The 11436-nt window shown below is 43.2% G+C and overlaps 1 protein-coding gene across 4 annotated transcripts; it reads left to right on the forward strand.

Moving 5' to 3' along the window:
- The first annotated feature begins 257 nt into the window (after positions 1-257).
- Positions 258-10953, forward strand: TARDBP (TAR DNA binding protein). 4 transcript variants are annotated; one of them, XR_002478382.2, is made up of 7 exons: positions 258-365; positions 1315-1563; positions 4250-4413; positions 5867-6007; positions 7342-7512; positions 8891-10093; positions 10827-10953. XR_002478382.2 is itself a non-coding variant. In XM_021669846.2 (6 exons), the coding sequence occupies exons 2-6, from the start codon at positions 1326-1328 to the stop codon at positions 9419-9421; spliced, it is 1245 nt and encodes a 414-aa protein (XP_021525521.1). In that variant the 5' UTR covers positions 258-365; positions 1315-1325; the 3' UTR covers positions 9422-10953. The 4 variants fall into 4 exon arrangements, 3 of the variants coding, with proteins under 3 accessions (XP_021525521.1, XP_064219333.1, XP_021525522.1); XM_021669846.2 differs by having other exon boundaries at positions 8891-10953; XM_021669847.2 differs by having other exon boundaries at positions 261-365; positions 1320-1563; positions 8891-10953.
- Positions 10954-11436: the final 483 nt, after the last annotated feature.

Here is an 11436-nt window from a genome sequence, read left to right on the forward strand (position 1 = left end):
GGCTGGCGGTTGGTCGGCCGAAACCATCTGCTACGTTATGTGGGGGGAGGTCAGCGCCTACACAGCCACATTTTTTTTCGAGTTTCAGCTTTTCAGGCCTAGGTCCTGATCTTATTTTAGCTCTCAGAGCTTCTCTGTAGGCTCGAATTTCCAGGGGGCGGCCCGAGTCCCTGGGAAGAGGGTCGTCGTGGCTCTCCTCGGCGCCCTCCCCCTCTTGACAAGCAATCGGTGGGAGAGGACGCCGGCGGACAGAGGGAGGAGGCGGCTCTAGCGCCATTTTGTGGGAGCGAAGCGGTCGCTGGGCAGTGCTTGGGTCTGTCGCTGCCTCGCTGTCCCTATCGGGCTTCCCAGCAGCGGCCTAGCGGGTGAGTCGCGGAGCCTTCTCAATGAGGACGCCTTGGGTGCCTCGGCTTCCGCATTGGGGCAGCCCGAGGCGGACGCAGCGGCTTCGGCCCCTGCCCAGGGAAATGAGCCGTGAGGCCGAGCCTCGTCCTGCCCGATCGGGCTTGCTCGGGAGCGTCGTTAGGTCCTGCCGCAGGAAGGCCGCAGGCGCCGAAACGGGGATCCGGGCCCGCGCTGCCGCGCAGCCTGAGGCGGAGGTTTGCCTGGCCCTAATAGTGCCGGTGCCTTCGGTACTTTGCACTCCGGGGGACGCTGCCAGCTCGGGCCTGGTGCTCCTGCGCCCCACCCCGGGCCGCGCTAAGAAACTCCTCCCTCGGCTGGCACGCGCGGGCTTCTGGGAGGCGGAGGCCCGCACCGCCGGCTCGGGCTCGCAGAGCCCCCGGAAAGCCCCAAAATGAGGAACGGAGAGGAACTCTTCTCCTGTTCTGTATTTACACCTGGTTCACTGCCCATATTCAGCCTTCAGGTTCAGCTGATGCATCGCTTGCTTGGGAAAATCGACCTCGACTCATCATGCCCATGCCTCAGCCTGTTAGGCTCCTCTCCTGACTTCAGGATTACATAACGATTTCCGCGATTGTCATAAAATAGCTACTGTTACTGTTCTCTTGCATACCCCAGCTTGTAACCAGCAAACCACGTTGTACTCGACAGTTACAGTTGCAATACCTGACACATCATAAGCCCTCAGGGAAAGTTTGTTGAATGAATGAACTGGCGAAGCATCAGATTTTGATAGGAAATCACTACCCTTACCTTCCCCTCGTCATTTTTCAGGGATAACTAGTGCATATACGAATCCAGACAAGAATTTTTCTGGAAGTCAGAACACTAACATGGTGTAGGTATTAGCATTAGAAGGAAACCGTTACTCTGGCATGAATGTTCATTCATTTTTCTTTTCCTTTTAAGAAAAGTAGAAGATGTCTGAATATATTCGGGTAACCGAAGATGAGAACGATGAGCCCATTGAAATACCATCGGAAGATGATGGGACCGTGCTACTGTCCACGGTTACAGCGCAGTTTCCAGGGGCTTGTGGGCTTCGCTACAGGAATCCAGTGTCTCAGTGCATGAGAGGTGTCCGCCTGGTGGAAGGAATTCTGCATGCCCCCGATGCTGGCTGGGGAAATCTGGTGTATGTTGTCAACTATCCCAAAGGTTTGTTACCATTTGGTTTTGTAATCATTGAAGCGTGGTCGAGTGTGTGTCTCATCCATGGGTCATGGCCTCTTCGTGGCGGCATGTCTCCTGTAACTTAAGTATTTTCTTGAACTTCACAATTAGGTTAAGTGTGGAAAACCATGAGTCTAAATTTGTGGAAACTGGGGATCATCACTTTAAAAGAGAGAACGAGGTATTTAAAAAAATATTTGAATAAGCTTTGCCCAGTTTCTGCCACGTAAGGAATTACTAAGAATGCTTGGCACTTGTATCGCTGTTGTAAGTAGATTCTTCTACAGTGCTCCAGTATTTGGGTTTGTTCATTGTCCTTTTGGCCTTAACATCATTCATTCAGGAAATCTGACTTCATTTTTTTCCTTAAATGAACAGCAGTTGCAGTAGCCAAATCTTGAATTAATGCAGTTGCAATTACAATTTCGAGGTTCTGGTCTTATTCTTCTTGCTTCCTTTTATCACTGATGTTCTAAATCTGAGAAAAGGAAGCATGATATTTAAGAAATGTGCCAAGGAAATAGCTAATTTCAGCAGTATGAATGTGTGCTATTAATAGTTGATCTGTGTGTGTGTTCCTTTTATTATAACTTCATATTGCAACGAAGTCCATCAAATTTGGTCAGTGTGCAAGACGTTAATTTACATGTCTAGAAAAATTTTAGGGCCAGGTGCGGTAGCTCACATCTGTAATCCCAGCACTTTGGGAGGCTGAAGTGGGTTTATCACCCGAAGTCAGAAGTTTGAGACCAGCCTGGCCAACATGGTGAAACCTGGTCTCTATTAAAAACACAAAAAATTAGCCAGGCTTGGTGGTGGGTGCCTGTAATCCCAGCTACTCCAGAGGCTGAGGCAGGAGAATCGCTTGAACCTGGGAGGTGGAGGTTAGTGAGCTGAGATCGTGCCACTGCACTCCATCTTGGGTAACAGAGCAAGACTCTGTCTCAAAAAAAACACAAAGAAAAAAGAAAAATTTTAATAATGTTAACTCAGGGTTTTTAGTATGCTGTTTCTTGAGCAGTTGGGTATAGAAATAATTACCTAAATTTAAAATGTCAGGCTGGGTGCAATGCCTCACTCCTGTAATCCCAGCACTTTGGGAGGCTGAGGCAGGCAGATCATCCGAGGTCAGAAGTTCAAGACCAGCCTGACCAACATGGTAAAACCCCGTCTCTATTAAAAATACAAAAATTAGCCATGTGTGGTAGTTCACACCTATAGTCTCAGTTACTTGGGAGGCCGAGGCAAAAGAATTGCTTGAACCCAGAAGGTGGAGGTTACAGTGAGCTGAGATCTTGCCACTGCTCTCCAGCCTGGGCAGCAGAGCGAGACTCCATTTCAAAAAAAAAAAGAGAGAAAAAAATTCATTTAATTTCTCTCCCCAGGCTGGGCATGGTGGCTCATGCCTGTAATCCCAACACTTTGGGAGACTGAGGTGGATGGATCAGCTGAGGTCAGGAGTTAGAGATCAGCCTGGCCAACATGGCAAAACCCCATCTCTACTAAAAATACAAAAATTAGTTGGGTATGCTGGCAGGCACCTATAATCCCAGCTACTTGGGAGGCTGAGGCAGGAGAATTGCATGAACCCAGGAGGTGGAGGTTGCAGTGAGTGGAGATTGTGCCACTGTACTCCAGCCTGGGTGACAGAATGAGACTCCATCTCAAAAAAAAAATTCTCTCCCCTTCTGAATAACCTAAGGTTAAGGTTATGTTTTATGTTTTTTAAGTAAGCCAAACTTTTGGTTTCTTTCTCTTTCTTTAAATTAGAAATGGGGGCTCTTGCTGTGTTGCCCAGGCTGGAGTGCAGTGGCTATTCATAGGTTGACTGCAGCCTCTAACTCCTGAACTCAAATAGTCCTTCCTCCTCAGCCTTGCAAGTTGCTGGAACTACAGATATACACATCACTGTTCCTGGTTTTCTTTTTTATTACAAAAGTAATGTGTATTCATTGTCGAGTGTTTAGGAAAGATAAAAGTTAAATCTATTTCAGGAGATAGAAGTTGCTGATTTTTTGTTAGCCCTTAAATTATGTAATAGGCATTCAGATAATTAGGGAAATTTAAAGTCAAAGTAAAGTGAGTTATTTTTGTTTTGATAAACCTTTTGAGAGGAGAGATTGTAATCTGGAAATACTACAAAAAACAAAACTGGAAATCACTGAATTTGCACCAGAAAAGCACCTGAGACTAAATGCAAGCCTTTATTCTGTCCTCTAGAGCAAACATCACTCCTTGCCAAGTTTTCAGTGTCTTACAGTTCTTAGAGTCTTCTTTTTTTTTTTTTTTTTTTTTTTTTTTGAGACGGAGTCTTGCTCTGTGGCCCAGGCTGGAGTGCAATGGCACAATCTCAGCTCACTGCAACCTCCGCCTCCCAGGTTCAAGCAGTTCTCCTGCCTCAGCCTCCTAAGTAGCTGGGATTACCGGCGCAGGCTGGCTAATTTTTTGTTAGTAGAGATGGGGCTTCACTGTTGCCCAGGCTGGTCACGAACTCCTGAGCTCAGACCATCTGCCCGCCACGGCCTCCCAAAGTGCTAGGATTACAGGCATGAGCCACCACGCCCAGTCTTAAGAGTCTTCTTTTTGCTTCTCATTTCTAGACGTAGGAGGTAGTGTTTTTAAAGAAGTGCTAAGTGAAAATTTCTAAAAGGTTTCTGCTCATTTTATTTAGATAACAAAAGAAAAATGGATGAGACAGATGCTTCATCAGCAGTGAAAGTGAAAAGAGCAGTCCAGAAAACATCCGATTTAATAGTGTTGGGTCTCCCATGGAAAACAACTGAACAGGACCTGAAAGACTATTTTAGTACCTTTGGAGAAGTTCTTATGGTGCAGGTAAACTTGGATTGCATCAAACATTTTTGGTTTTTTTAACAGTGAATGAGCACCTAGCATTTATTTATTAATATAAATAGAGATGGGGGTCTCACTCTGTTACCCAGGCTGGTGTCAAATTCCTGGGTTCAAACTGTCCTCCTGCCTTGACCCCAATATGCTGGGATTACAGGCATCAGCCAGCATGCCCAGCTGCGTTCTTGTTAGGTTTGTTTTTTTTGTTTTTTTGTTTTGTTTTGTTTGTTTTTTTGAGACAGAGTCTCACTCTGCTGCCCAGGTGGAGTGCAGTGGTGCAATCTTGGCTCGCTGCAGCCTTCACCTCCTGGGTTCAAGTGATTCTCCTGTCTCAGCCTCCCATATCTGGGATTACTGGCTCATGCCATCATGCCTGGCTAATTTTGTATTTTTAACAGAGACAGGGTTTCACCATGTTGGCCAGGCTGGTCTTGAACTCCTGACCTCAGGTGATCCATCCGCCTTGATCTCCCAAATTGCTGAGATTACAGGTGTGAGCCACTTGTGCCTGGTCGCATTCTTGTTATTTTAATGGCACTGCCCTTCATGTTCCATAGATGATACTTCCAGTGTTTGTTATATTTATACATATATTTTGTACCCTATATTATTGCCTTTGATAATAAAGTAAAATCCTACTGTTGCGTGAAGGCTTAAGGAAAGCAGGTGACAATGGCATTTTTCTTTGTATTTTACACTAATGGGAGATTTTTCTACTTCATTTAATTAAGATTGTAAACAATTTAGTTTATCTTTGAACTCATTCTAAGATGTTCTATTAATATTCTATTGTGGCTCATGCCTATAATCCCAGCATTTTGGGAGGCCAAGGTGGGAGGATTGCTTGAGGCCAGAAGTTCAAGACCACCTTGGCCAACATATCCAGACGTAATTTCTCTTTTTTTTTTTCCTTTGGAGACAGGGTCTGGCTCTGTTGCCCAGGCTGGAGTGTAATGATGCAGTCTAGGTTCACTGCAATCTCCACCTCCTGGATTCAAGCTATTCTCGTGCCTCAGCCTTCCAAGTATCTGGGACTATAGGCAGATGCCACTACACCCTGCTAATTTTTGTATTTTTTGTGGAGACAGAGTTTTACTGTGTTACCCAGGCTTGTCTTGAACTCCTGTGCTCAAGTGATCCACCCTCCTCAGCCTCCCAAAGTGCTGGGAATACAGGCGTGAGCCACCATGCCTGGCCCAATGTCTTTAAAAATTCAAAATCAAAAACATTTCTGTTGTATAAGTGAGTTTTGCTCTATTGTTAACACAACATGGATTCAGTATTAACCTTATTTTTACTCTAAGACTTAACTTGGTTTAAATTTTAAGCCACTGCATCCGATTGAAACCATTCGAATTATTTATTAAGGAACTCTGATTTGGGAGTGGAGTGTGTGAGTATGTGTACTTTTAGAGTAAACTTAAATCGTCCTTTCTAGGTCAAGAAAGATCTTAAGACTGGTCATTCAAAGGGGTTTGGCTTTGTTCGTTTTACGGAATATGAAACACAGGTGAAAGTAATGTCACAGCGGCATATGATAGATGGACGGTGGTGTGACTGTAAACTTCCTAATTCTAAGGTACTTGCCTCTGTGCTGTGGGAATTTTTGCGAACAGACTTCCTTAGAAGATTGTAAGATAAAATGTTAAATACGCGTAGAAAAGATAGTGGCAAAGTGTATTCTTGGAATCTTTTTGTCTTGTTGAAGCCTTAGGGCCGTAATGCATGCTTGAATATTTTATGCTTGTTTGAAATACTTAGTTTTTTACTTCTCCAAACTAAAGCTTTGTTCGTTTTGTTCTTTTTGTTATGGATGTGAAAGAAAAAAGGTTATTTGTCAAGTTAACAGTTTCCTTACATAGTTATATGTTAAAACATAAAGACAATCAGAATATATACATTAATCTTGTTATAAAATCTAACTTTGTCCAAGCAAACAAATAACATCTGCTTATTTTGAACATCATCATCTTTGCCAGGACATTTATTGATTTTCTCAAATCCAAATACAGTCATGCATCACATTGCAAAGTTCATCAGTCAGCAGTGGACCACATGTATAGCAGAGGTCTCATAAGATTATAACACTGTTTTTACTACACCCTTTCCATGTTTAGATATATAAGTACTTACTATGGGGTTACAGTTGCCTGCGGTGTTGAGTATAGTAACTTGGAAGTTTGTGGCCTAGGAGCAGTAGGCTATACCATCCAGCCTGGTTTTATTTCTTTTTTCTTTTTTCTTTTTATTTATCTCCAGTAATGGCTATCAGCAATGTAGAAGCTATCTGGTTTTATATGATGTTTGCACAATGATGAAGTTTTTATTTTTTTAATTTTTAATTTTTATTTTATGTTTTTGAGACGGAGTTGTTGCCTAGGCTGGAGTGCAATGGTGCAATCTCGGTTCACGGCAACCTCCCCTTCCCGGGTTCAAGCGATTCTCCTGCCGAAGCTTCCCAAGTCACTGGGATTACGTAAAGGCACCCGGCACCACACCCAGCTAATTTTTGTATTGTTAGTAGAGATGGGGTTTCGCCCTGTTGACTAGGCGGGGCTGGTCTTGAACTCCTGACCTCAGGTGATCTGCCCACCTCAGTCTCTCAAAGTCCTGGGATTACAGGCATGAGCCACCACACCTGGCCACAGTGATGAAATGGTGTAACGACTCACAATGCATTTCTCAGAACATACTTCCATCATTATGTGATGCATGACTGTGTACGTTTGTAACTTAAAACGTTACTCTTTATTGAAGCCTTACAAGAAAAAGGAATGTTGATGCAAAAAATTAAGAGTATGTCTTCTTTTTAATAATTCACTACTATCCAAGGCAGAAAGATTTTTTTATATCCCTTACCTTAATGCTTTTTTCATTGTTTATATATTTTTTCCTTCCTTTTGATTTGACCAGCAAAGCGCAGATGAGCCTTTGAGAAGCAGAAAAGTGTTTGTGGGGCGCTGTACAGAGGACATGACTGAGGATGAGCTGCGGCAGTTCTTCTCCCAGTACGGGGAGGTGATGGATGTCTTCATCCCCAAGCCATTCAGGGCCTTTGCCTTTGTTACATTTGCAGATGATCAGGTATTTTTCTCCTTAACAATATGGGCCAGGTAATTAGGTAATTTCTGTTGAACGTTCCCATCCAGCTAATTGCTGTTCTTAGCTAAGTTTTCTGACCTTCTAAGATGTAGGGTGTATGGGCCTAGATGTTCCCCTCCCCCGCCAACTTTTTTGTTTTTTGAGATGGAGTCTTGCTCTGTCGCCCAGGCTGTACTGCAGTGGCAAGATCTTGTCTTACTGCAGCCTCCACCTCCCGGGTTCAAGCAATTCTCCTGCCTGCCTCAGCCTCCTGAGTAGCTGGGACTATAGACGTACATCACCATGCCTGGCTCATTTTTGTATTTTTAGTAGCGATGGGGTTTCACCATATTGGTCAGGCTGGTCTTTGAACTCCTGACCTAGTGATCCACCCTCCTTGGCCTCCCAAAGTGCTGGCATTACAGATGTGAGCCACCATGCCCGGCTACAAATACAACATTTTTAAGAAATTTCTAAAAGTAAATCAACCTTTAGATAATTTTCAGTATATGGCATTTGGGAATGTTAAATATTTTTTTTTTTTTTGAGACAGAGTTTTGCTCTTGTTGCCCAGGCTAGAGTGCAGTGGTGCGATCTCGGCTCACTGTAACCTCCGCCTCCTGGGTTCAAGTGATTTTCCTGCCTCACCCTCCCAAGTAGCTGGGATTACAGGCGGCATGTACCACCATGCCCAGCTAATTTTGTATTTTTAGTAGAGATGGAGTTTCACCATTTTGATCTGACTAGTCTTGAACTCCCAACCTCAGGTGATCCATCTGCCTCGGCCTCCCAAAGTGCTGGGATTACAGGAGAGAGCCACCACTTCTCCTCCGCCCTTTTTTTTTTTTGAGATAGGGTCTCATTCTGTTGCCCAGGCTGATGGAACGCAGTGGTGTAATCAGAGCTCACTGCACCCTAGAACTCCTGGGCTCAGCCTCCAGGAGGAGGATCCTCCAACTTCAGCCTCCCAGGTAGCTAGGACAGGCGCATACCACCATGCCCAGCTAATGTGGTTTTTTTGCAGGGGGTTTGTTTTCTTTTTGTTTTTAATAGAGGTGGGGGTCTTACTGTGTTGCCCAGGCTGTCAAACTAGTCTTAAACTCTTGACTTCACACAGTCCTCCCAACTTGGCCTCCCAAAGCACTAGGATTACAGGCATGAGCCACCATGCCCAGCCTATGTCTTTTGAAAATAGACTGAAATATCACTGCTGCTATTACTAAAACTAAAGCTGTATTGAGGGTTTAAATAAAATGAGCATTCATTGCTTATTTTTCCTCTGGCTTTAGTTAATTAATGCTTGTAATCTAAGTTTTGTTGCTACTTTGATGTATAAATCAGTGGTTTAATCTTCTTTGTTTACGTCCCTTATTTCTTGTAGATTGCGCAGTCTCTTTGTGGAGAGGACTTGATCATTAAAGGAATCAGCGTTCATATATCCAATGCCGAACCTAAGCACAATAGCAATAGACAGTTAGAAAGAAGTGGAAGATTTGGTGGTAATCCAGGTGGCTTTGGGAATCAGGGTGGATTTGGTAATAGTAGAGGGGGTGGAGCTGGTTTGGGAAACAATCAAGGTAGCAATATGGGTGGTGGGATGAACTTTGGCGCGTTCAGCATTAATCCAGCCATGATGGCTGCAGCCCAGGCAGCGCTACAGAGCAGTTGGGGTATGATGGGCATGTTAGCCAGCCAGCAGAACCAGTCAGGCCCATCGGGTAATAACCAAAGCCAAGGCAACATGCAGAGGGAGCCAAACCAGGCATTCGGTTCTGGAAATAACTCTTATAGTGGTTCTAATTCTGGTGCAGCAATTGGTTGGGGATCAGCATCAAATGCAGGGTCGGGCAGTGGTTTTAATGGAGGCTTTGGCTCGAGCATGGATTCTAAGTCTTCTGGCTGGGGAATGTAGACAGCTTGTGGTTGGTTGGCATAGAATGGTGGGAATTCAGATTTTTCTAAACTCATGGTAAGTATATTGTAAAATACATATGTACTAAGAATTTTCAAAATTGGTTTGTTCAGTGTGGAGTATATTCAGCAGTATTTTTGACATTTTTCTTTAGAAAAAGGAAGAGCTAAAGGAATTTTCTAAGTTTTGTTACATGAAAGGTTGAAATATTGAGTGGTTGAAAGTGAACTGCTGTTTGCCTGATTGGTAAACCAACACACTACAATTGATATCAAAAGGTTTCTCCTGTAATATTTTATCCCTGGACTTGTCAAGTGAATTCTTTGCATGTTCAAAATGGAAACCATTGATTAGAACTACATTCGTTTCTCCTTGTTTTAATTTGAACCCCACCATATGGATTTTTTTCCTTAAGAAAATCTCCCTTTGGGAGATGATGGTGTCACAGTGTTTGGTTCTTTTGTTTTGTTTTAACACTTGTCTCCCCTCATATGCAAAAGTACAATATGAAGCCTTCATTTAATCTCTGCAGTTCATCTCATTTCAAATGTTTATGGAAGAAGCACTTCATTGAAAGTAGTGCTGTAAATATTCTGCCATAGGAATACTTCTGTCTACATGCTTTCTCATTCAAGAATTCGTCATCACGCATCACAGGCTGCGTCTTTGACGGTGGGTGTCCCATTTTTATCCGCTACTCTTTATTTCATGGAGTCGTATCAACGCTATGAACGCAAGGCTGTGATATGGAACCAGAAGGCTGTTTGAACTTTTGAAACCTTGTGTGGGATTGATGGTGGTGCCGAGGCATGAAAGGCTAGTATGAGCGAGAAAAGGAGAGAGCGCGTGCAGAGACTTGGTGGTGCATAATGGATATTTTTTAACTTGGCGAGATGTGTCTCTCAATCCTGTGGCTTTGGTGAGAGAGTGTGCAGAGAGCAATGATAGCAAATAACGTACGAATGTTTCTTGCATTCAAAGGACATCCACATCTGTTGGAAGACTTTAAGTGAGTTTTTGTTCTTAGATAACCCACATTAGCTGAATGTGTTAAGTGAAACGATACTTGTACTCCCCCTACCCTTTGTCAACTGCTGTGAATGCTGTATGGTGTGTGTTCTCTTCTGTTACTGATATGTAAGTGTGGTAATGTGAACTGAAGCTGATGGGTTGAGAACATGGACTGAGCTTGTGGTGTGCTTTGCAGGAGTACTTGGAAGCAGAGTTCACCAGTGAGCTCAGGTGTCTCAAAGAAGGGTGGAAGTTCTAATGTCTGTTAGCTACCCATAAGAATGCTGTTTGCTGCAGTTCTGTGTCCTGTGCTTGGATGCTTTTTATAAGAGTTGTCAATGTTGGAAATTCTTAAATAAAACTGATTTAAATAATATGTGTCTTTGTTTTGCAGCCCTGAATGCAAAGAATTCATAGCAGTTAATTCCCCTTTTTTGACCCTTTTGAGATGGAACTTTCATAAAGTTTCTTGGCAATAGTTTATTTTGCTTCAAATAAACTTATTTGAAAAGTTGTCTCAAGTCAGATGGATTCATCACCTGTCATGCATTGACACCTGATACCCAGACTTAATTGGTATTTGTTCTTGCATTGGCCAAAGTGAAAAGTTTTTGTTTTTTGTTTTTTGTTTTTCCTTTTGAAATCTAGTTTTTAATAAGTCTGGGTGACCGCACCTAAAATGGTAAGCAGTACCCTCCGGCTTTTTCTTAGTGCCTCTGTGCATTTGGGTGATGTTCTATTTACATGGCCTGTATAAATCTCCTGGGAAATCATGCCATCTAAAAAGATTCTTCTTTGGGGGAGTGGGCAAAATGTTGATTATTTTCAAATGCTTTGTAGCAAAGCATATCAATTGAAAAGGGAATATCAGCACCTTCCTAGTTTGGGATTTGAAAAGTGGAATTAATTGCAATAGGGATAAAGTAGAAGAAACCACAAATTACCTTGTGCCTGGAATCCATTAAGAAGCTTGATAGCTTTAAGAATTAGGGTGGGTTGTCTGT

Source organism: Aotus nancymaae, unplaced genomic scaffold (genome assembly GCF_030222135.1).
Source record: "Aotus nancymaae isolate 86718 unplaced genomic scaffold, 86718_ANA_hifiasm-v0.15.2.pri h1tg000053l, whole genome shotgun sequence".
NCBI lineage: Eukaryota > Metazoa > Chordata > Mammalia > Primates > Aotidae > Aotus > Aotus nancymaae.

What these genes read in the sequence shown, in the direction of transcription:
- TARDBP (XM_021669846.2), top strand. Translation starts at nt 1,326, where the DNA reads ATGTCTGAATATATTCGGGTAACCGAAGATGAGAACGATGAGCCCATT. An exon ending in GAGAAGTTCTTATGGTGCAG is followed by an intron (nt 4,414 to 5,866) that starts GTAAACTTGGAT and finishes CGTCCTTTCTAG; the next exon opens with GTCAAGAAAGATCTTAAGAC. An exon ending in TTACATTTGCAGATGATCAG is followed by an intron (nt 7,513 to 8,890) that starts GTATTTTTCTCC and finishes TATTTCTTGTAG; the next exon opens with ATTGCGCAGTCTCTTTGTGG.